Source organism: Salvelinus namaycush, chromosome 2 (genome assembly GCF_016432855.1).
Source record: "Salvelinus namaycush isolate Seneca chromosome 2, SaNama_1.0, whole genome shotgun sequence".
Classification (NCBI taxonomy): Eukaryota; Metazoa; Chordata; class Actinopteri; order Salmoniformes; family Salmonidae; genus Salvelinus; species Salvelinus namaycush.
In genome coordinates, this window is record NC_052308.1 from 11,887,193 (window position 1) to 11,911,809 (window position 24,617).

Genomic DNA, 24,617 nt, shown 5'->3' on the forward strand with positions numbered 1-24,617 from the left:
CAATGACTCAATTACAGTTCATTGTGTATGTGTATGTGTGTGTGTGTGTGATTCTTTTTGTATGATATCCTAAGTATATAGGCTATATCATTAGGATCTTGGTCTTACCTGTATGGAGTACTTGGATCGCAGGCGTTCAGCCTCACAGCCTTTGTCGCAGACCCGTAACTGTATCTCTCTCTCCAGCTCTCTTTTCAGATGGCCACGGGACTCGTCAGCCTCCCTCATCTTCCTGTCCCACTCCATGTGCAGGTGATCTATCTCTTTCCTCAGATTGTGCTTGGCCTCGATGGCCTCTCGAAGACGCCCCTTCTTGGACACCCTCACAAACTCCAGCTCCTGTGGGGGAATAAAAATATATATATGAAAACAGTTTCTTTATGTGTATAAACATAATCTTTAAGACACTTAAAGATTTTCTCTACACATAAAGAAACTGTTTTCCTTTTTGTGCCAAAGGGGGCCATTTTGGATCTTGAGTGTGAGGTTTACCTGCTGAAGACTAAGTTTGGCCTGCAGAGCAACCCCCAATTTCTCTTCCTGCTTCACTCTCATTTGAATAATCTCCTGCAGGAACTTCTCCCTGGCCTCCTTGGAGTCCAGGCATCCATACAGGGTCTGTCTCAGCGTGTCCAGCTCTGGGCATGACGGTTCCCTTGGTAATACCAGCCGGACTGGGCCCTCCAGAGGCCTCACGGTGGTCTGAGGGGTCAGGGTCTGGTACACACTGGAACAGGCAGATGGAGGGGATGCCAAGGAGGGGACCAATGGTGGGTCTGACAGACAGAAAAATAAAACATTATGTTAAAGATCCAATGTAGCCATTTTACCTCAATACAAAATAATTTCTGGGTAATAATTAAGTATCTTACTGTGATTGCATTCAATCAAAATGGTCAGAAGGAAACAAAATAGCTTCTTAGCAAAGAGCAATTTCTCAAGTAAGAATTTGCTAGTGTAACCAATGTGAAATGGCTAGCTAGTTAGCGGGGTGCGCGCTAATAGCGTTTCAATCGGTGACGTCACTCGCTCTGAGACCTTGAAGTAGTTGTTTCCCTTGCTCTGCAAGGGCTGCGGCTTTTGTGGAGCTATGGGTAATGATGCTTCAAGCAAGCGTGGCTGTTGTCAATGTGTGCAGAAGTTCCCTGGTTCGCGCCCAGGTAGGGGCGAGGAGAGAGACGGAAGCTATACTGTTACACTAGGACTGTCTGGGAGTGGTCTGAGTGGGGAGGGGAAAACTGAAAACTAGCTGTTATCGGCAGAGATGTTTGGAACTCTCTTTCTTATTGGTCTATTAACTAATCACCAGGCAGGTCGAAACTCAACCCTTCCAAAACAGGCTGACATTTAACCTATTACACGAAAATGGTATAAACATAACTTTCACAATTTCATAGTATTATTCCAACCTCATATTGTGGATATATATATAAAACAGAGGAAATCACATTTTTGACTGCACTGCTGGGCCTTTCATAGCGGGAAGCCTAAAAAATGTATTGGCGCAGCAGCGACATCTGCTGTTAAGCAAGTTGAGAATGCACTCTGTGCTCTGTACTGCACAGACCAACCACTAGATGGTGCTCTGTCACAGGGATCAGGCCATCTAATCATAGCCTTCTCCAGTAGTATTAGCTCGGGTTAGGTTGCCTGTCCTTGAGAGTTGGAGTAATTTGTGTCATGGTGCCCTATTTCTCCTACCGAATGTCTGAACAACAGTGTGTCATACTCACAGTCATCACAGTCGTCCACCTCAATCTCCCTGTCAGTCTCCATGTCCTCCACACCGTTGGCTGTGTTATTAGTGTTGGTGTTGATGTGGACAGGTCTGGGCCCAGGCTGGGATTCTCCACACTGTGGTGCTGGTCTGGAGCTGATGTGCTGGTCTCCCCTGGCTAGAGACTGACTGTGGCCCACAGGGGCCTGCTCCTCTCTCTGGTAGGCCAACAGAGCTGGGGCCACATTTGGCACTACAGACGTGTCTATGTTTTTGTGGATGAATCTGTTATGACAAGAAAATACAAGTGACCTTAATTACTGTATTTCAACAATATAAAGTAAGGGAGCATAGCAGCGGACAATGTAGTTATTGGTCCTCATTACATTGTAATCCCTTAGGAATGTTACAGCCAAACACCCCTTTAGTGTGGTGTGGTGAAATGGATGAGTGAAACTATGACAACATGACTGTCTGTCTCTGACTGACCTCTCATTGTGACTAGTAGACTTCTCCTTTTCAGCAGATGGACTTCTGGAGGACCAGGGGCGGAAGGCTGACGACCTCTGTTTCAGCTGGACCCGTTTCAGATCCTGACAAAATATAGAATTCATTTAATACAGTGAAATGGGGAATTTGAAAAACATCCCTGGAAAGGAAAAGTGAAATCTTATTGCATAAGGCAGACAGGTTTGTTAAAAAGACTATTGACAACATTAATTATCTAACTGTATAAGGTAACACAGTCAATTAGACAAGGACTCTGTATAAAGACATAGGATCTTAATTTGATCACTTTTGTTGATGAGAATTTACCTGCACGGCAGGAAATGCAAACTTGTTGTGTATTCAAGGTTTAAAAAGGCTTCTAAAGTTTGTAATTTCCACTTAAAAATGTCAGACTTCATTTTCCCTAATGAAAAATGTATCAACCCCAACAATTTTCCCCCATCAATTATAATCCACATAATAATTAAAATGTCCTGTTGCTGCAGGATTATTTTCAGAAAACAGTCTCACATTAAGATCCTACATCTGTAGGATCCCCTGACATTGGAAAAAAATCACATTTCACACAAAAAGTGAAGAACATGAGCTACTAACCTTGTTCGCTGACTTTGATAGAGATTGTAACCAATCAGGTTGCTTCTCTTTGTCAGCTGATGGAGAGCGTAGTTTCACCAGTTTGGACTTTTTGGCTGGAACTGGGCTGTGAGACTAGATAGGAAAGAGAAAGGCTATTAATTATCAACATCCACAGGAATTTACTGGAGTAGTCTGCAATACACTTCCTCATACTGTACAAATCCCCCATACATTCACATCATTTAGCAGTCACTCTTATCCAGAGCGACTTACAGGAGAAATGAGGATGAAGTGCCTTGCTCAAGGGCACATCAACAGATTTTTCACCACGTCAGCTCGGGGATTCGAACCAGCATCCTTTTGGTTACTGGCCCAACACTTTAACACAACATCCTCTTCAGAGGTGTGTGATACTGTACATCATCTCAGTTGAGGTGTATTCCAGAGAAAACATCCATGTGTCATACAACATCAGCTAGTGGACCTACGTCAGTGTGTGAGGGCAGCAGTAGATGTGTCTATAAGAGGTCTGGCTGTGAATAGTGAGCTGGGGGCTCTGTTCTGTGTGTGTCTAGGCTGGGAGTAGCAGACAACCAGGCTGGTCTGGATGGCAGCCAGCAGAGCTACACCATACCACATCATTAGGTGGAGTGGAGCTGCTCTCTGCTCTGTGTGGGAGAGAGGGCTGAGAGAACTATGAAGAGCAGAGTAATGGCGCTGGAATCTGATGGACAACTGGAGTAAAATGTTCTGCCAGTGCTGCTACACATCGGCACGGATCGTAGTCACGCAATGTTTCCCGCTTCACTCTGCTGAGCAAGATGATGCTACTGTTAGGAGACTACCTAACATAACATCTCTCTCTCTTCTTGTCTCTCTCTCTCTCTCTTCTTGTCTCTCTCTCTCTCCCCCTTTTCTCTCTCTCTCTCTCTCTCTCTCTCTCTTCTTGTCTCTCTCTCTCTTCCCCTTTTTTCTCTCTTTCTCTCACTCTCTCACTGAGCAAAGGGGCCACACATAGCGGCATGTTTGGCCATGTGACAATGATCCAGGAAGAGGCGGTGTTGAAACAGGTTCTGTGCAGCACTGGGGCCCTGGCTCCAGTGGTGAGACAGAGTAATCTAGCCCCTACCCTCAGGTCTGCACTTGTCAGGATGAGGATATACTTACCTAGGCAGTGTGAGAGGTCTGCGTCAGGATGAGGATATGTTTACCTAGGCAGTGTGAGAGGTCTGCGTCAGGATGAGGATATGTTTACCTAGGCAGTGTGAGAGGTCTGCGTCAGGATGAGGATATGTTTACCTAGGCAGTGTGAGAGGTCTGCGTCAGGATGAGGATATGTTTACCTAGGCAGTGTGAGAGGTCTGCGATCACCTAGAGATGGAGCCGGAGGGGATGGCTGTCGTTTTTTTACGGGCTCCTAACCAATCATGCTATTCTGTGTTTTTTTTCGTGGTGTTTGTAACTTTTTTTCTACATAATGTTTCTGCCACCGTCTCTTATGACCGAAAATAGCTTCTGGATATCAGGACAGCGATTACACACCTCGGACAGGACGAAGATTTTTCCTGTAATGATTCGGAAGTGAAAGATTTACAGCTCCTCCCGGACCAGGCCCAAATCCCCATCATTCACATTAAAAGCAGACGCCAATACAGTGGGCGCAGATCTGGGTGCTTGGTGAGAATTCGTCGGCGAGTGGAAAATCCGCCTTCACCATCCGTCCTACTGGCAAACGTGCAATCACTGGAGAATAAACGAGGACATGGATAATATACAGTTGGCTGGGTTTTCCGTGCATCGGCAAGACAGAACAGCAGAGTACCTCATGATAAGTTGTAGACCATACTATTTACCAAGAGTGTTTTCATCTATATTATTCGTAGCTGTATATTTACCAACACAAACCGATGCAGGCACTAAGACCGTACTCTACGAGCTGTATAAGGCCATAAGCAAACAAGAGAATGCTCACCCAGAAGCGGCGCTCAAAGTGGCCAGGGACTGAAATCCGGCCACAATCTGGCCATAATTATATCCTCCTGATTCCTGCTTACAAGCATAAACTCAAGCAGGGAGTACCAGTGACTCGCTCAACACGGAAGTGGTCTGATGACGTGGATGCTAAGCTATAGGACTGTTTTGCTAGCACAGACGGGAATATGTTCCAGGAATATGTTAATCCGATGGCATTGAGGAGTATACCACATCAGTCACCGGCTTCAGTATCGACGACGTCGTCCCCACTGTGACCGAACGTACATATCCCAGCCAGAACCCATGGATTACAGGCAAAATTAGCACTAAGCTAAAGGCTAGAGCTGCCGCTTCCAAGGAGCGGGACACTAATCCGGACGCTTATAAGAAATCCCACTATGCCCTCAGACGAACCGTCAAACAGGCAAAGCATCAATACAGGACTAAGATTGAATCCTACTACACCGGCTCGGACACTCATCGGATGAGGCAGTGGTTGCAAACTATTACGGATTACAAAGGGAACCCAGCCGCGAGCTGCCTAGTGACACAAGCCTACTAAAAGAGCTAAATGTCTTCTATGCTCGATTTGAGGCAAGCAACACTGAACCATGCATGAGAGCAGCAGCTGTTCCAGACGACTGTGTGATCACGCTCTCCGTAGCCGATGTGAGTAAGACCTTTAAACAGGTCAACATTCTCAGAGCATGCGCTGATCAACTGGCAAGTGTCTTCAATGACATTTTCAACCTCTCCCTGATGACTCTGTAATAACTACATGTTTCAAATAGACCACCATAGGCCATGTGCCCAAGAACACCAAGGTAACCTGCCTAAATGACTACCGCCCCGTAGCACTCACGTCTGTAGCCATGAAGTGCTTTGAAAGGCTGGTCATGGCTCACATCAACACCATCATCCCAGAAACCCTAGACCCACTACAATTCGCATACCGCCCCAAGAGATCCACAGATGACGCAATCTCTATTGCACGCCACACTGCGCTTTCCCACCTGGACAAAAGGAACACCTACGTGAGAATTCTGTTCGTTGACTACAGCTCATAGTGCCCTCAAAGCTCATCACTAAGCCAAGGACCCTGGGACTAAACAACTGGATCCTGGACTTCCTGACGGGCCACCCCCCAGGTGGTAAGGGTAGACAACAACAGATCTGCCATGACAACTGCGTGGCCACGCACCCACAACTGTGTGGCCAGGACAACAACCTCTCCCCCAACGTGAGCAAGACAAAAGAGCTGATTGTGGACTACAGGAAAAGGGGGGCCGAGCACGCCCCCATTCACATCAATGGGACTGTAATGGAGCGGGTCGAGAGCTTCAAGTTCCTTGGCGTACACATCACTAACAAACTATCATGGTCCAAACACACCAAGACAGTCGTGAAGAAGGCACGACAACACCTATTCCCCCCCAGGAGACTGAAAAGATGTGTCATGGGTCCCCAATCCTCAAAAAGCTATACAGTTGCACCATCGAGAGCATCCTGACTGGCTGCATTACCGCTTTGTATGGCAACTGCTCAGCATTCGACCGCAAGGCGCTGCAGAGTGTAGTGCGTACGGCCCAGTAAATCACTGTGGCCAAGCTCCCTGCCATCCAGGACCTCTATACCAGGTGGTGTCAGAGGAAGGCACTAAAAATTGTCAAGGACTCCAGCCACCCTAGTCATAGACTGTTCTTTCTGTTACCGCATTGCAAGCGGTACCAGAGTGCCAAGTCTAGGTCCAACATGCTCCTTAACAGCTTCCATCCCCAAGCCATTAGACTGCTAAACAGTTAATCAGATGGCTACCTGGACTATTTGCATTGACCCCCTTTTTTACGCTGATGCTAATCGCTGTTTATTATCTATGCAGAGTCCCTTTACCCCTACCTACATGTACATATTACCTTGACTGTACCCCCACACATTGACTCGGTACTGGTACCTCCTGTATATAGCCTCATTATCGTTAATATTTTCTTTCTTACTTAAAAACAAAATCTGCATTGTTTGTTAAGGGCTTGTAAGTCGCCTGTTGTATTCGGCGCATTTGCTCAGTTCCAGCCATTATTATGAGCCGTCCTCCCCTCAGCAGCCTCCACTGACGGGGAGGAAGTTGTCAGTCAGGTCTCACACTGCACTGACTGCCTCAGTCTACTGTACGACGGCACTCAAGACTAAAACATGCCACAAAACCTTGTCATTTCTAGCTGTGCCTCTGGCCCATAAAGCTATAATCACACAGCAGTTGTGTTATCACAAGGCCCAAGTGCATACGGCATGACTGTGGTTGTCTGGACACTCATCTCATGTCTCCCTCCCTGACTCACACATGTCTGTTTCCTCTCTAAGTGTCTAACCACATACACACGCACATACGCAAGCACACACACACGCAGTCAGAAGCAGACATTGAGGTTAATTTTCAGGGGCATTTAACCCAGACCTCTAGCTGACTCCACGATGACTCGAACCCTCACCTGCTTGTGGTTTTCTAAGAAGCGAGGAGTGGTGAAACCGGACTCTGTAATTACTGCCATTGCTGTTGTTTTCCCAACAAAAGCTTTCTGTCTGGTACTATTTCTACCCTGAGGTTTGCAGCTCCAGGAAGACGTAGAGCCTCAGACATCATAGAGCCAGAAAACAGACCCTCCCAGACACCACAAGGGACCTGCTGGCTAAATCTGACACTGATCTCACAGGAGAGAAGCCACATAGGCGTTACGCAGCACCACATTACAGCCATAACCAGACCACACAGACACAGCATCACAGCCATAACCAGACCACACAGACACAGCATCACAGCCATAACCAGACCACACAGACACAGCATCACAGCCATAACCAGACCACACAGACACAGCATCACAAACATAACCAGACCACACAGACACAGCATCACAGCCATAACCAGACCGCACAGACACAGCATCACAGCCATAACCAGACCACACAGACACAGCATCACAGCCATAACCAGACCACACAGACACAGCATCACAGCCATAACCAGACCACACAGACACAGCATCACAAACATAACCAGACCACACAGACACAGCATCACAGCCATAACCAGACCGCACAGACACAGCATCACAGCCATAACCAGACCACACAGACACAGCATCACAGCCATAACCAGACCACACAGACACAGCATCACAGCCATAACCACACCGCACAGACACAGCATCACAGCCATAACCAGACCACACAGACACAGCATCACAGCCATAACCAGACCACACAGACACAGCATCACAGCCATAACCAGACCACACAGACACAGCATCACAGCCATAACCAGACCACACAGACACAGCATCACAGCCATAACCAGACCACACAGACACAGCATCACAGCCATAACCAGACCGCACAGACACAGCATCACAGCCATAACCAGACCACACAGACACAGCATCACAGCCATAACCAGACCACACAGACACAGTATCGCAGCCATAACCAGACCACACAGACACAGCATCACAGCCATAACCAGACCACACAGACACAGCATCACAGCCATAACCAGACCACACAGACACAGCATCACAGCCATAACCAGACCACACAGACACAGCATCACAGCCATAACCAGACCACACAGACACAGCATCACAAACATAACCAGACCACACAGACACAGCATCACAGCCATAACCAGACCACACAGACACAGCATCACAGCCATAACCAGACCACACAGACACAGCATCACAGCCATAACCAGACCACACAGACACAGCATCACAGCCATAACCAGACCACACAGACACAGCATCACAGCCATAACCAGACCACACAGACACAGCCATAACCAGACCACACAGACACAGCCATAACCAGACCACACAGACACAGCCATAACCAGACCACACAGACACAGCCATAACCAGACCACACAGACACAGCCATAACCAGACCACACAGACACAGCCATAACCAGACCACACAGACACAGCATCACAGCCATAACCAGACCACACAGACACAGCATCACAGCCATAACCAGACCACACAGACACAGCATCACAGCCATAACCAGACTACACAAACACAGCATCAAATCAAATCAAATTTTTATTTGTCACATACACATGCTTAGCAGATGTTAATGCGAGTGTAGGGAAATGCTTGTGCTTTTAGTTCCGACAATGCAGTAATATCCAACGAGTAATCTAACCTAACAATTTCACAACAATTACCTTATACACACAAGTGTAAAGGAATGAATAAGAATATGTACATAAAAAAATATATGAATGAGTGATGGTACAGAACGGCATAGGCAAGATGCAGTAGATGGTATAGAGTACAGTATATACATATGAGATGAGTATTGTAGGGTATGTAAACATTATATGAAGTGACATTGTTTAAAGTGGCTAGTGATACATTTATTACATCAGTTTTTCCATTATTAAAGTGGCTAGAGTTGAGTCAGTATGTTGGCAGCAGCCACTCAATGTTAGTGATGGCTGTTTAACAGTCTGATGGCCTTGAGATAGAAGCTGTTTTTCAGTCTCTCAGTCCCAGCTTTGATGCACCTGTACTGACCTCGCCTTCTGGATGATAGCGGGGTGAACAGGCAGTGGCTCGGATGGTTGTTGTCCTTGATGATCTTTTTGGCCTTCCTGTGACATCGGGTGGTGTAGGTGTCCTGGAGGGCAGGTAGTTTGCCCCCGGTGATGCGTTATGCAGACCTCACTACCCTCTGGAGAGCCTTACGGTTATGGGCGGAGCAGTTGCCGTACCAGGCGGTGATACAGCCCGACAGGATACTCTCGATTGTGCATCTGTAAACGTTTGTGAGTGTTTTTGGTGACAAGCTAAATTTCTTCAGCCTCCTGAGGTTGAAGAGGCGCTGTTGCCCCTCTTCACCATGCTGTCTGTGTGGGTGGACCATTTCAGTTTGTCTGTGATGTGTACGCCGAGGAACTTTCTACCCTCTCCACTACTGTCCCGTCGATGTAGATAGGGGGGGGGGGGGGGGGGGGGTGCTCCCTCTGCTGTTTCCTGAAGTCCACGATCATCTCCTTTGTTTTGTTGATGTTGAGTGAGAGGTTGTTTTCCTGATACCACACTCCCAGGGCCCTCACCTCCTCCCTGTAGGCCGTCTCGTCGTTGTTGGTAATCAAGCCTACCACTGTAGTGTCGTCCGCAAACTTGATGATTGAGTTGGAGGCGTGCATGGCCACGCAGTCATGGGTGAACAGGGAGTACAGGAGAGGGCTGAGAACGCACCCTTGTGGGGCCCCAGTGTTGAGGATCAACGGGGTGGAGATGTTGTTACCTACGCTCACCACCTGGGGGCGGCCCGTTAGGAAGTCCAGGACCCAGTTGCACAGGGCGGGGTCGAGACCCAGGGTCTCGAGCTGATGACGAGTTTGGAGGGTACTATGGTGTTAAATGCTGAGCTATAGTCAATGAACAGCATTCTCACATAGGTATTCCTCTTGTCCAGATGGGTTAGGGCAGTGTGCAGTGTGATTGCGATTGCATCGTCTGTGGACCTATTGGGGCGGTAAGCAAATTGGAGTGGGTCTAGGGTGTAAGGTAGGGTGGAGGTGATATGGTCCTTGACTAGTCTCTCAAAGCACTTCATGATGATGGAAGTGAGTGCTACAGGGCGGTAGTCATTTAGCTCAGTTACCTTAGCTTTCTTGAGAACAGGAACAATGGTGGCCCTCTTGAAGCATGTGGGAACATGAGACTGGGATAAGGATTGATTGAATATGTCGGTAAACACACCAGCCAGCTGGTCTGCGCATGCTCTGAGGACGCGGCTGGGGATGCCGTCTGGGCCTGCAGCATTGCGAGGGTTGACACGTTTAAATGTTTTACTCACGTCGGCTGCAGTGAACGAGAGCCCGTAGGTTTTGGTAGCGAGCCGTGTCAGTGGCACTGTAGTGTCCTCAAAGCGAGCAAAGAAATTGTTTAGTCTGTCTGGGAGCAAGACATCCTGGTCCGTGACAGGGCTGGTTTTCCTTCTATAGTCCGTGATTGACTGTAGACCCTGCCACATACCTCTCGTGTCTGAGCCGTTGAATTGCGACATCACAGCCATAACCAGACCACACAGGCACAGCATCACAGCCATAACCAGACCACACAGACACAGCATCACAGCCATAACCAGACCACACAGGCACAGCATCACAGCCATAACCAGACCACACAGGCACAGCATCACAGCCATAACCAGACCACACAGACACAGCATCACAGCCATAACCAGACCACACAGACACAGCATCACAGCCATAACCAGACCACACAGGCACAGCATCACAGCCATAACCAGACCACACAGACACAGCATCACAGCCATAACCAGACCACACAGGCACAGCATCACAGCCATAACCAGACCACACAGGCACAGCATCACAGCCATAACCAGACCACACAGACACAGCATCACAGCCATAACCAGACCACATAGGCACAGCATCACAGCCATAACCAGACCACACAGGCACAGCATCACAGCCATAACCAGACCACACAGGCACAGTATCACAGCCATAACCAGACCACACAGACACAGCATCACAGCCATAACCAGACCACACAGGAACAGCATCACAGCCATAACCAGACCACACAGACACAGCATCACAGCCATAACCAGACCACACAGGCACAGCATCACAGCCATAACCAGACCACACAGACACAGCATCACAGCCATAACCAGACCACACAGACACAGCATCACAGCCATAACCAGACCACACAGGCACAGCATCACAGCCATAACCAGACCACACAGACACAGCATCACAGCCATAACCAGACCACACAGGCACAGCATCACAGCCATAACCAGACCACACAGGCACAGCATCACAGCCATAACCAGACCACACAGACACAGCATCACAGCCATAACCAGACCACACAGACACTGCATCACAGCCATAACCAGACCGCACAGACACAGCATCACAGCCATAACCAGACCACACAGGCACAGCATCACAGCCATAACCAGACCACACAGACACAGCATCACAGCCATAACCAGACCACACAGACACTGCATCACAGCCATAACCAGACCGCACAGACACAGCATCACAGCCATAACCAGACCACACAGACACAGCATCACAGCCATAACCAGACCACACAGACACAGCATCACAGCCATAACCAGACCACACAGACACAGCATCACAGCCATAACACTTTCTGCATATATCCTCCTAGCCTGGCTGCACACCACATGCATGACTACATTACCCTCACTGTGCTCCAATGCAATCCTAAACTACCCAACATGGCCCCTCTTAGAAGGGAGTGAGTGAAAGAGTGAAAGAGATAAAAATGGAGGGGGAGACTTCCTCTCTGGAGTTTGCTTTGGCGAGGGCCCCTATGGGAACGGAGTAGTGAGTGCGAGGGAGGGGAGGGCTAGGGGAGGGGAGCGGGACCACAGAGGGAGCACTGAGCTGGAGGAATGTATACTTGAAGGCCAAGTACAGCCTCCTCTTAAAGAGTCCATTCAAGCATTGCCCTTTTCAACTGGCTATTGTAGGATATTTATTTGACAAACCATAATGAGGGACTAAACAGGGCCTAACAGTGCCCAGGGCAAAGCAGACATGCTTTATCTGGAAATTACAGTCGTATTATGGTGTGGTAATACTGTGATAAACTCACTGAGAAAATGTCCACATGGGCAAATCCTCCTTACAGCACTATAACTGTCAACAGACACATAAACAACATGTATTCCAAGTGGACTATCTGACCGTTGGTATACACCAATATATTGGAGCATGATAGGAGATGGGAATGTTGTTTAGTTCATTTGACATGATGGACTTGGTTTATTAATACAACTACAGTGTCATAGTCAAATACAAACTGCTGGTTGAGGACTGTAGAATGCTCCAACAACTCAAAAATATCTAGGTTAAATTTAAAGTACAATGTGGGTATGATTAATTACATTTCATCAGTCCCGGCTAATCCTTCAGTTATTTGCTGAAGCACAAGATAGAATTTCAAATGAAATGATCTAAAAACAAAACACTCAGCCTGGACGTTTCCTCAGCTGAACTTCCCCGGGCTTCCATCACACAAAACCACAGCATGCTGGATAATAGCATAGTATTATGTACACAGCCTCAACACACAACAGTTTCACCTTTCAGACTCCTCCCCCTACTAAACCCCTCACTGTAATCCTTGGATCTGAGTGTGCTTAGTAGGGTGCTGTCTCATTCAAGGGCACACCAACTGGCACAGCTCAACTGGGTAACAACCTTAGTGGGCAGTGAATGAGTGAGCAGAGGTCTGGGGTGGGTGGTCCTGGGGAAGCCCATGGGCCTCTATTCAGTGCTTTATTCAGTGTTCTCTACTCAGTGTTCTATTCAGTTCTCTATTCAGTGCTTTATTCAGTGCTCTATTCAGTGCTCTATTCAGTGCTATATTCAGTTCTCTATTCAGTGCTCTATTCAGTTCTCTATTCAGTGCTTTATTCAGTGCTCTATTCAGTGCTCTATTCAGTGCTCTATTCAGTTCTCTATTCAGTGCTCTATTCAGTTCTCTATTCAGTGCTCTATTCAGTGCTCTATTCAGTTCTCTATTCAGTGCTCTATTCAGTTCTCTATTCAGTTCTATATTCAGTTCTCTATTCAGTGCTCTATTCAGTGCTTTATTCAGTGCTCTATTCAGTGCTCTATTCAGTTCTCTATTCAGTGTTCTATTCAGTTCTCTATTCGGTGCTCTATTCAGTTCTCTACTCAGTGCTCTATTCAGTTCTCATGGTATGTAGAAAGGAAGATATCATGATTTATATTATGCCTGGTGGTTACCTCCTAACTGACAGCTGGGCTGCGCTTAGCTGACTGGTGTCAGACTTACAGCTGGGCTGGGCTTAGCTGACTGGTGTCAGACTTACAGCTGGGCTGGGCTTAGCTGACTGGTGTCAGACTTACAGCTGGGCTGGGCTTAGCTGACTGGTGTCAGACTTACAGCTGGGCTGGGCTTAGCTGACTGGAGTCAGACTTACAGCTGGGCTGGGCTTAGCTGACTGGAGTCAGACTTACAGCTGGGCTGGGCTTAGCTGAGTGGTGTCAGACTTACATGTGCATGCACCATGCTACCAAAACTTCTGAGTGTCTAGACTTCCTCCCTCATCATTCAGCAGTCTGCTTCCCCTTCTAATTCACATGATCTGAGCTAAAGTGAGTCAGGGTGACACGGCTGTCCTAGCGTGACAACAATAGAGGATCCTGGGAGGTGAGTTGAGCTGCAACAGCATGACAACACTGTGACATTCTGTACAATATGGCCACACCGGCACCGTGCCATATGAAACACAGAGAGGGGAGGGATGACGTGAGAAGAGAACAGCCTTGAAGCAAAGCAATCTTGATTGGATTGTCCTAATTGTCTTTGGGAATCGAGAGAGGATAGAGCTGACGACTGGACAAACTAAGACCTCGTCTGTTCATTACCAAGTAAATGATCATATCTGACCTACAGCATCCAACAGCAGCATGTGTAACACATATAGCCCAGTGGGAGGAGGAAAGGTTCTATCAATATATCCCCAGACTTCCCACACTCCCTAAGTGAGCTGTCGTGGACACATCAACACTGCAGGGTGTGCCGGTCTGTAAACAGAGGAACCAGGCAGGCTTTAATATCCCTGCATGACCAGGACAACAGTGGACTCCTCTTATGTCCTGAGCAGGCAAAGACCGGTGTAACTAAGACAAAGCAAATCCAATTCAGGTCAAATATAGCAACCATGACAACATCACATGTATCCATATTCATTTTCTCATTATGGCTAAAACAGCTGACCCCTTAGAAAGAACTGAGGAAGGACTTCCACTACAGGAAGATGGGTGATTAGTTCTTCCAAAAGCTGTAGGCCTAATCAGAACGTGCCTAAAAATGAACTGGCAAAGATATCATCACAGATGACATGTTATTAGTATTAGGATGTTTGGTATGGCTCTAAGTCACAGACATCTTTGGACATGAAGCGTGTTATGTGAGTGGTGTATAGTTTAGACAGACGTCAAATTCACAGAATGCCTGTCGGAGCAGCCCGTAGGGACTGTGTCTGTCCCAATTTAAAATTCAACAGTGCACCATTGGTTCTATGTGAAAATTCAACAGTGCACCATTGGTTCTATGTGAAAATTCAACAGTGCACCATTGGTTCTATGTGAAAATTAAACAGTGCAGCATTGGTTCTATGTATGCTAGAACATGTATTGTAGTACTGTGGAATATACACTACTGTGTTTGAATGCCAATGAGGGCATACAGACACACAATACACACACACACACACACACACACACACACACACACACACACACACACACACACACACACACACACACACACACACACACACACACACACACACACACACACACACACACACACACAGTGTTTTCATGCTTCTATTCACATTTAGCACACTTACAATGTAGGAACAGCTGTAGTGCTAACCAGGAAGCCAGAGGGGATGATGGTTGGTTAACGGGAGGGAGAAAGATGACATAACATCCCTTTATAACATCTATTAAGGCGCTCATAGGGCTTAATGCACACAGACAGTCAATGCAAACCTACTGAAAATCATGTATTGATGTTAGGGGAGATTTGGGTGAAAATGTGAGTTGGTGGGGAGGGGTGGGGTGGTGTGGCGTGGGGAGGGGTGGGGTGGTATGGGGTGGGGAGGGGTGGTGTGGGGAGGGGTGGGGTGGTATGGGGTGGGGAGGGGTGGCGTGGGGAGGGGTGGTGTGGGGAGGGGTGGTGTGGTGTGGGGTGGGGTGGTGTGGGGTGGCGTGGGGTTGCGTGGGGTGGGGAGGGGTGGCGTGGGGTGGGGTGGCGTGGGGAGGGGCGGGGTCACCAAAAGTTTGAATACCACCGCCCTAACGTCTCCTGCCTGAGAACCTGAGTTTCCACAGTCAATCTGACCCTTCAACATGAAAGACTGTCTGCTCTGCTGTAGCAGCAGTAAGCACACAACCCCCGCCACGAGACAGTACATCCAGTATCGGACTGCCTGAGTTTTAATCCCACAGATTAGTACCAATGCCAAGGCAAAGAAGTCAGAAAGACGATTAAAATGTCACTGGGTAACCTCTCTCAGCAACCCAAACTGTTACAGCTCCAAATACACAGACCATTATATCACATATACCAGGTTCCAAGCAATTTCATTAGGGTGTGAGGACTCCCCCAAACAGAGGAGCTACACTGTGACTACACGACAGTACAGTGTGTCAGGTGGCAGATTGATGATGGCGAGACTGCTACTTAGTGAAGTTGGGGTTAACCCTGGCCCTCTGGTATCTGAGTGATTGACAGACCAAATGGTCAGTCACTTAACGGAGTTAAGTGTGAGAGTGACATCCCTGTGTGTCACCAACTGGACTGAAGTGGGTTCACGTGCTCACATTCACAATGAACTAAAATGAGTGAGAAGGGGATGGAAACACTATATTGTGAGTGTCTAGCATGCCTCCTCTTATACTCAACTTTTCTTGCAGAATTCTTGTGTCAAGTCCCCACTATGTGAATGTTATGTGAGGAGAAAGTCAACATGAGAAGCAACTTGCTTCCCAGAAACCATTGTGTCTGACGGAGTGTCTTAAGGATTGCTTGTGCCATTCCCCTCAGTCTCTATTTATGCTGCCATAATCTCTCCCCACACAGCCGCCCATTGGTCAGTCTAGCGTAGACTCTAGAGCACGCTGCACAGATAGGTCTTGCAATTGGCCAGCTGGCTGCTGATGCCATTTATTTGAGTTTGTCCAAAATGTGTTATACCATTTTATAGTAAATCATCATTGTAGTGAGTGTCATCTACAATTCATCAAATGGATTAGAAATGACCAAGAAATGAAATCAACAAAATACAAATAGTAAACAGTGATCAAACATGAGAAGGTAAACGGAGAGAGAAAGAGCAGTACTTGGAAGCTGACCTGAGGTTTGGCCTGAGCTGGAAAGCTGAGGCCCATGACCACATGGTCCCTGGCAGGCCAATGGGGAGGAAGGCAGGTGGCAGGTTTATTTGGGAGGAGGAGGATGAATGCCAGGGAGAAGTTAAGAGGTGTGAGGGGACTGAGGACTGGCCGGGAGGATGGGGTAGAGGGTGGGGTGAAGTTAGGGTCACTGCTCAGGGTCCCATATGATGTCATTTCACAGACACAGTGTCTGCCCTGGGAACTGGGCTTGAGGTAACTGCCTGAACGAAGGTGATAAATCCTAGTGATATTTATAGACGCCATTCAAGCTGTTCTGTTTCAGTGCAGGTCCAAATACATCAAACATGTGGCTAAAGTTACAACACAACAACTCTGTAAAATGCACACTTCCTGATAGGCTACATGAAATGCACTTATATTTCCCTCACTAACTTTAAGCATCAGCTATCTGAGCAGCTAACCGATCGCTGCAGCTGTACATAGCCCATCTGTAAATAGCCCACCCAATCTACCTACCTCATCCCCATATTGTTTTTATTTACTTTTCTGCTCTTTTGCACACCAGTATTTCTACTTGCACATCTTCATCTGCACATCTATCACTCCAGTGTTAATTTGCTAAATTGTAATTACTCCGCTACTATGGCCTTTTTATTGCTTTACCTCCTCATGCCATTTGCACACACTATATAGACTTTTTTTCTATTGTGTTATTGACTGCACACTTGTTTATTCCATGTGTAACTCTGTGTTGTTGTTTGTGTCACACTGCTTTGCTTTATCTTGGCCAGGTCACAGTTGTAAATGAGAACTTGTTCTCAACTAGCCGTCCTGGTTAAATAAAGATGAAATAAAAAACTCCAATGAGTTATTAGGTCAGCCTCTGATGTTGTGGCTGTAAACTATGTGGCTGTAGGAGATGGGTCTAGCTGTATTTGTGTGCTTGGAGATAGATATGTGATTGGTTTATTATTTTGAGTACAACCTCTTAAACATAGTGTTTCTCTAGTGTGTTTTGACAAAACAAACACTACTAATGGCTCCATGCAGAGTGACAGGAAACATTCTAAATGTGAAGCTCTCCACTCAGAGCACTATGGAGCCCCAGCATGTGGCTGTGAGGCTGAGGGGAAATTAGAGTGCCAGGAAAAAAATACTACTCCAAAAACCATTATGTGTGTGTTACCAAGTAACTGCTGACCAATTTTCCAAAATACAGAAGCCCTTTACACTCATGTTGAAAATGGCAGATTTGGGCACTGATAAGGACATAAAAAGGAGCGCAAAGGCTATACAGAAACATGCTATAAATGATATCAGCGCTCAGGCTGAGCACTTCACAGTGCTGTATGGGTTTTGACTGACTGTAACGCTCGTCGTGGGTGGAAGAAGAGGAGGACCAATGCGCAGCGTGGTAATTGTCCATATTGTTTTAATAAGAATACTGAACAAAAACAATAAAACGACAAACGAACAGTCTTGTACGGTGAAGCAGAACACAGAACAGAAAATAATCACCCACAAAACACAATGAAAAACAGGCTACCTAAATATGGCTCCCAATCAGAGACAACGACTGACACCTGCCTCTGATTGAGAACCATACTAGGCCAAACACATAGAAAATTACCTACAGAAAAAAACATAGAAAAACAACATAGAATGCCCACCCCAGAAATACTGCTTTGATGTCATACAAGCAAGCCAAACACCCATGCAAATGTGCACTTCACATTTCCGTATCATAAAACTCATGTCATATACAGTGTCAACGTTTATGATCACTATGTTTGATGTACAACTACAAGATGGCATGGCGTCATATCCTGGGTTGTCCTGAACAGAATTAGTCTATTGTGAAGAAAATTTGCCGCAGAACACGCACCTGAATGCAATCATGCCTAGTTAAATAAAGTTTCAATAAAAAATACAAAAACAGTTCCTCCACGGCACAGTTAGGAGAGCTCAAAACAGCACCTTACAGCTGAAGACTATTGTTTGAGTCATAAAAGTGCATTGAAATGAATTGTGCACACTTTGGAAAGGTGTCTGGCCATTTGGAGACACCAGTTAGTCCTCTCACTCAAACCCTTGTCATTTGTCTTATGTTGCATCTACCCCACCATTTCCAGGAATATTCTTATCATGTTACTGAATGTATCCAGTGTATTTTCACATTTCGTTAACAACAAATGCAGTGAAAAGTACAGTAAATGTAAAATGCACCTAAAATCAACAATGTCATATTTGAATTCAGTCTTGTGTCAGGTGAACATTTTCCCATAATCTCCAAACTGTTCCCTTTCAATTACTACCATGCTTATGCATTTTCCTATTTCCTCTGTAAGAAACATTTCAATTTAGCCTTATCCATATTGACCAATTCCCACGAGAGTAAAGGGTTAAGGTTTATAGTCTATGTATGTCCTGCTCATTTACACCTGACTTGCAAGATGACTAAAATGTAACAGGGTGAACACAGCACTTCTATGGCTGTGAAGCAACATTCGACAGAGATCAAATAGCATTTCACTTGTTTCCACATGCTCAGGGAATTGTCTCTGAGGGAAATAGGGGATAAGAACACCCACAACATCCGTTCCTCAGATGGCACATTCCATACGTAAACACGTGGCTTTTTTCTCCATCCTCCCCCATTAACAGGAAGGCAAGATCTGCTCTCAACAAATATGGGTGAGAGGGCCCAGTCTCGGAGCCTCCATAAAACAAATATGGGTGAGAGGGCCCAGTCTCGGAGCCTCCATAAAACAAATATGGGTGAGAGGGCCCAGTCTCGGAGCCTCCATAAAACAAATATGAGCGTTCTAAAATGGAAAGCTAGGGGAGGGGGGAGGGATTGGATGGACCACAGCATCGCTCAATTCATAGCAATGCTCCGTCTGCTCATGACCCTGAAAATACTTGGAAATGTATTTTTCCTGGATGATTTTATTGCACTCTTCTGAATCTGGGGCCAGTGTTTTTCTCCATAGCAACCACAAAACAGTGGAGCCCAGCTAAGCTCTGACTCAACCAAAGAACTCTACAAAATCCCCATTTCAACGCCAGGGTTTTCCCCAAGCAGAACAGAGCAGCAAGCACTCCCAGAACCTGACTCCAGACAGCTTTAAAACACGGACTGTACGATTGCAGGAACCATGAATGGAGACACATGTTGAAATAAACACATGCACTGTGCACTGGTACTGTATGAGATGGGGTTGGGGGGTCGAGGGGGGTGGGTGTCGTCATAATATCCTGTGAACTCAGGTGCTTGGTGTGATGTGGTGCAGTCTGTATTCAGTCTGTATTCCTCTATTGAGGTCAACAGGACTAAACAGTAGGTCTGGGAAGAGAGGGAGGCAACAGCTGGTCACTACAGCTGACCCTGGGGAACTTGGTCACTCAGACAGGCTAGCTGAAGCTTAGAGCTGCCCGGCCGGCCTGGCCCGCAGGAGAACAGACAGACAGGCCAGCACAGTATTACATAATTGTCTCCTGTCTCTCTCAGCTCAGCACTGAGCTGTACAGACACAGGTGCTTTATGGTTTAATGCAGTCTGTGCTGCCTGCGATCCAGCCAGGGATTACAGACAGCCAGGCAAGCAGGCACAGGCCTGAGGAGAGGGCATGGTGTAAGTATATAATCTCTCCACAGCCTCCCTGGGCACTGGCTACTAACTCTCTCCCATCAAATCCAGTCTGACCTGGTAGCTGAGCTCTGACCAGTGACCATGGACAGCTGCCAAGCGTCTGCAGACTCAGCTACTACAGCCCTCAATGGTGTTATGTACAAGGTAGAGGGAGAGAAACTGAAAACAGCCAGTATATGATCTAGACCATTTTTACTCCAGATTTAAACGCATCTTTTGAATTCTCCTATAGGGCTATTATGCACTGTATATGAGATTTTTTTTTTTTAACTGCTGTGAAAGATAAGTGTGTTTCTGTGCTGTCAGTACAGTATTCCTCCCCCTAGTCAGCCATGAATCATACTTATCATTTAGCATGCCAACCAGCCAGCCAGCCAGCCAGCCAGCCAGCCAGCCAGCCAGCCAGCCAGCCAGCCAGCCAGCCAGCCAGCCAGCAGAGGATTTCGACCGCTGAATGCTGATTGGAGAGCAGTCAGCCTCTGTGCTCTTCTTGTCTTGACTAGTTAAGGCGGTTCCCTATGAAAACAGGACAGGCCTACTTCACTGTAACAGAAGAATATACCCAGCTAGCACATAATGTTCTGAGAATCAAATGTTTCTTAGAGCTTGGTAAGAGCATGGTTGTCCAATGGTTATTTTGCATTACAAGCTTCCCACAACATAATGGGATTGGTGCAGGATACTTCTGAGCACATTTAAGGAACTTACATTATTGGTATTTCATTACTTTAACAGAATGTTCCCTAAAAGTTGAAATATGGCTACGTTTAATTTCAATTTTGATAATGTTCTAGGAACGTTCTCCAACTGGTTTGACATTGGGAATGTTCTCAACTAATTCAGAGAACGTTAAGAAACAACATTCTTCTGTGGGAATTTCAGTACTTCAGCATAACGTTTCCCCATGGTTCTATTTAAAGTCATGTTCTCAGATTGTTCCGAGACCATTAAGAAAACTTTCCATAAAAACCACAAGAAAATGTTAGTGACTTTCAGAAAACATTCTAAGAATGCTATTTAAAAACATACATTCCATTCTCAGAACGTTAAGAAAACTTTCCATAAAAACCACAAGAAAACTTTAGTAACATTCTGAGAAGCATATGTTTCTTAGAGAAAACATTTAAAGTTATTTAAAAACATATACACTAAACAAAAATATAAATGCAACATGTAAAGTGTTGCTACCATGTTTCATGAACTGAAATAAAAGATCCCAGACATTTTTCTATATGCACAAAAAGCTTATTTCTCTAAAATGTTGTGCGCACATTTCTTTACATCCCTGTTAGTGAGCATTTCTCCTTTGCCAAGACAAACCTGACAGGTGTGGCATGTCAAGAATCTGATTAAACAGCATGATCATTACACAGGTGCATCTTGTGTTGGGGACAATAAAAGGCCACTCTAAAATGGGCAGGTTTGTCACACAACACAATGCTACAGATGTCTCAAGTTTTGAGTGCAATTGGCATGCTGACTGCAGGAATGTCCACCAGAGCTGTTTCCAGAGAATTTAATGTTAATTTCTCTACCTAATGACTTTATTTCAATTGACTGATTTCCTCATATGAACTGTAACTTAGTAAAATCAATGACATTGTTGCATGTTGCGTTTATATTTTTGTTCAGTATACATTCCGTTCTCATCAACAAAACTCTCTCTATCCTCGATCTTGTGAAATGTTTCAGGTGTCTTGGCAACACCCACTAATTGGCCACACCTGACTTTAATGAGTGCTTATTTCCTTTAAAATGGGGTCTGTTTGAATAGACTGAAATGAACAGCTTTATATGAGTAAAAAAACTACAAGTACGTTCCCACAACTTCCAAGGAACCAAATATGTTGGCTGGGTAGTGTGCTGGCTGGGTAGTCTGCTGGCTGGGTAGTGTGCTGGCTGGGTAGTGTGCTGGCTGGGTAGTGTGCTGGGCTTGGATTTTCAGCTGCTGCTGGGGCTGTAGGAGCAGCTGTGAGGCAGTTCACTTACTGTGTGGAGTGTGGGTCACTCACCTTTTAAAGACTTTACAAAACATAGAATCAAACATAATTATACATTATTTGTTGTATTAAAGGTTATTGCGAAAAGGCATGTTAAGCTGCCAGCTTTCTCTTTCTGTCTCTGTATGTTTCTATCCCTCTCATAGCGAGTAGAGAGGAGAGGCCCGACACAGGAACTTAATAATAACTTTCAACAGTCTAGCCAGGAGGCAGGAGGCCCAGACTGCGGCTGTTCCCTCCTGCTCCTTTCCCTCCCGATGCTGGGCCCCACGCTCCTCCTTACACCCCCTCCTCCTGGCCTGTGTCTGTTCCACAGGCCTGATACATTCTGCAGACAGGCCAGCGCTCTTAAAGAGACACAGGCCACATTTTTCTCCCCTGAATCCCTGCAGTGGATGTACCCACGAACTCAGAGCAGAGGCCATTATTCCCAGCCTCTTACTAGAGGACCTGCTCTTTTCCTTTCTCTAAATCTTTTTCTTGGAACTCAAGAGATCCCAACAAGACATGAAAAGTGAGGGAGAAACAGACTGAAATATGTTAAGAGTCTCTCAGTGGATATCAGGCATAATTATTTCACTGCAGCAGCTTTTGAGGGAGCCTTTGATGCTTTACTTTAAAAAGCAGGAGAAGGCTTGTCAAGTGCAATCAGCAGTCTTGGCCATGAAAGTGTATTTGATGCCATTATTATGATAATCATTAGGGACAATCCAATACACTTTATACCATGTTATGTGCTGTTACCATGTTGTGTTGCTACCATGTTGTGTTGCTACCATGTTGTTGTCATGCTGTGTTTCTACCATGCTGTGTTGTTGTCTTAGGTCTCTCTTCATGTAGTGTTGTGTTGTCTCTCTAGTCCTGATGTGTGTTTTGTCCTGTATTTAATTTTTTAAATGTTTAATCCCAGCCCCCGTCTCCGCAGAATGCCTTTTGGTAGGCTGTCATTGTAAATAAGAATTTGTTCTTAACTGACTTGTCTAGTTAAATAAGGGTTAAATAAATCAATAAACAAATCAGATGTCCTCAAAAAGCAACTGTTGCCATCCTGGGGTTGGCTATAAGATGTAGCTCTGCCCTGTAATGAATCAACACATGTTACATTACTACTGGCGGCTATACAGGACGAGCATAAAGTATCTTGTATAATATTTAACTAGACAATTCAGTTAAGAACAAATTCTTATTTACAATGACAGCCTACCCCAGACAACACTAGGCTAAATGTGCACTGCCCTATGGGACTTGAAATCACAGCCAGATGTGATACAGCCTGGATTTGAACCAGGAACTGTAGTGACCCTTGTTGCATTGAGATGCAGAGCCTTAGACCGATGTGCCACTCATGAGCCCTATATAAAGTGCAGCTACATCAATCCAACAGATAAAGTTGCACTCTGCATCCAAAGTGATGTGGTGAAGGTCTGGCCACCACACCATAGACCTCCCAGGAAATGCATCACTGCAGTACAGACAGGAGACACAGACACACCCCACATATTCAACACACACGCCATGCCTGCAAATAGGTATGGTTGAACTTTGATTCGAATTAGTTCAAATCTAACCAAATCATGTTTTATAAGCTAACCATATAAACCACAACACTACATGTGTTGGGTAAACTGTGCGACACTGTGGGCTGTATACCACAGTGAGGAAACGATGAAACATTTAATGGGGTTGAGTGACACAGAAACCTACAAGGGCGTGCCCTGCTAAACACGCTGTCAGCCCTTTTCTTCTTTGGATAATGCAAACTGTGTGGGAAGCCAAGGGTCTGGATACTCAACCCAACAGACAAGGGAAAGAGGTCAAGCTGCCTCCAAACTAATTCAAATAGCATCTATGTTGAGTTTATATATATATATTTTTACTTTCCCGTGAGGAGGACTGACTGGAGGACTTCTCTAAATTTGCATTGAGACAGAAATCTGGAAATACAGAAAAACCCATCAACATAAACATGGTTTAGGGCTTTTTCCTCGCATAGCAGAAAGAACAAACATCCTGATGTGAACTAAATATGCTGTGCTTCGATAAAAGCCAAATGTCTTGGAGTGGCTAAGGGGTAAGGGGTTAACATATCTAAGCTCTGCAGCGTTACAAAATATGAAGTCTCTATAGGAAGTATCAGTACCAGAGTCAGCACAGAAGAGTCAGCAGCACGAAACTCCAGCTCTCTGAAATGATAACCC

General features: G+C 46.0%; 1 protein-coding gene across 1 annotated transcript in view; it reads right to left on the reverse strand.

The window, feature by feature from the left end:
* Positions 1–24,617, reverse strand: part of LOC120059126 (ski oncogene-like) — a 54,769-nt gene that overhangs the window by 1,476 nt on the left and 28,676 nt on the right. Inside the window, exons 2-6 of the mRNA XM_039007948.1 lie at positions 2,822–2,935; positions 2,207–2,310; positions 1,734–2,002; positions 493–776; positions 109–339 (exon numbers count right to left, since the gene is read on the reverse strand). Of these exons, the coding sequence (XP_038863876.1) occupies positions 109–339; positions 493–776; positions 1,734–2,002; positions 2,207–2,310; positions 2,822–2,935 (1,002 nt within the window). The remainder of the gene's footprint in view (positions 1–108; positions 340–492; positions 777–1,733; positions 2,003–2,206; positions 2,311–2,821; positions 2,936–24,617) is intronic.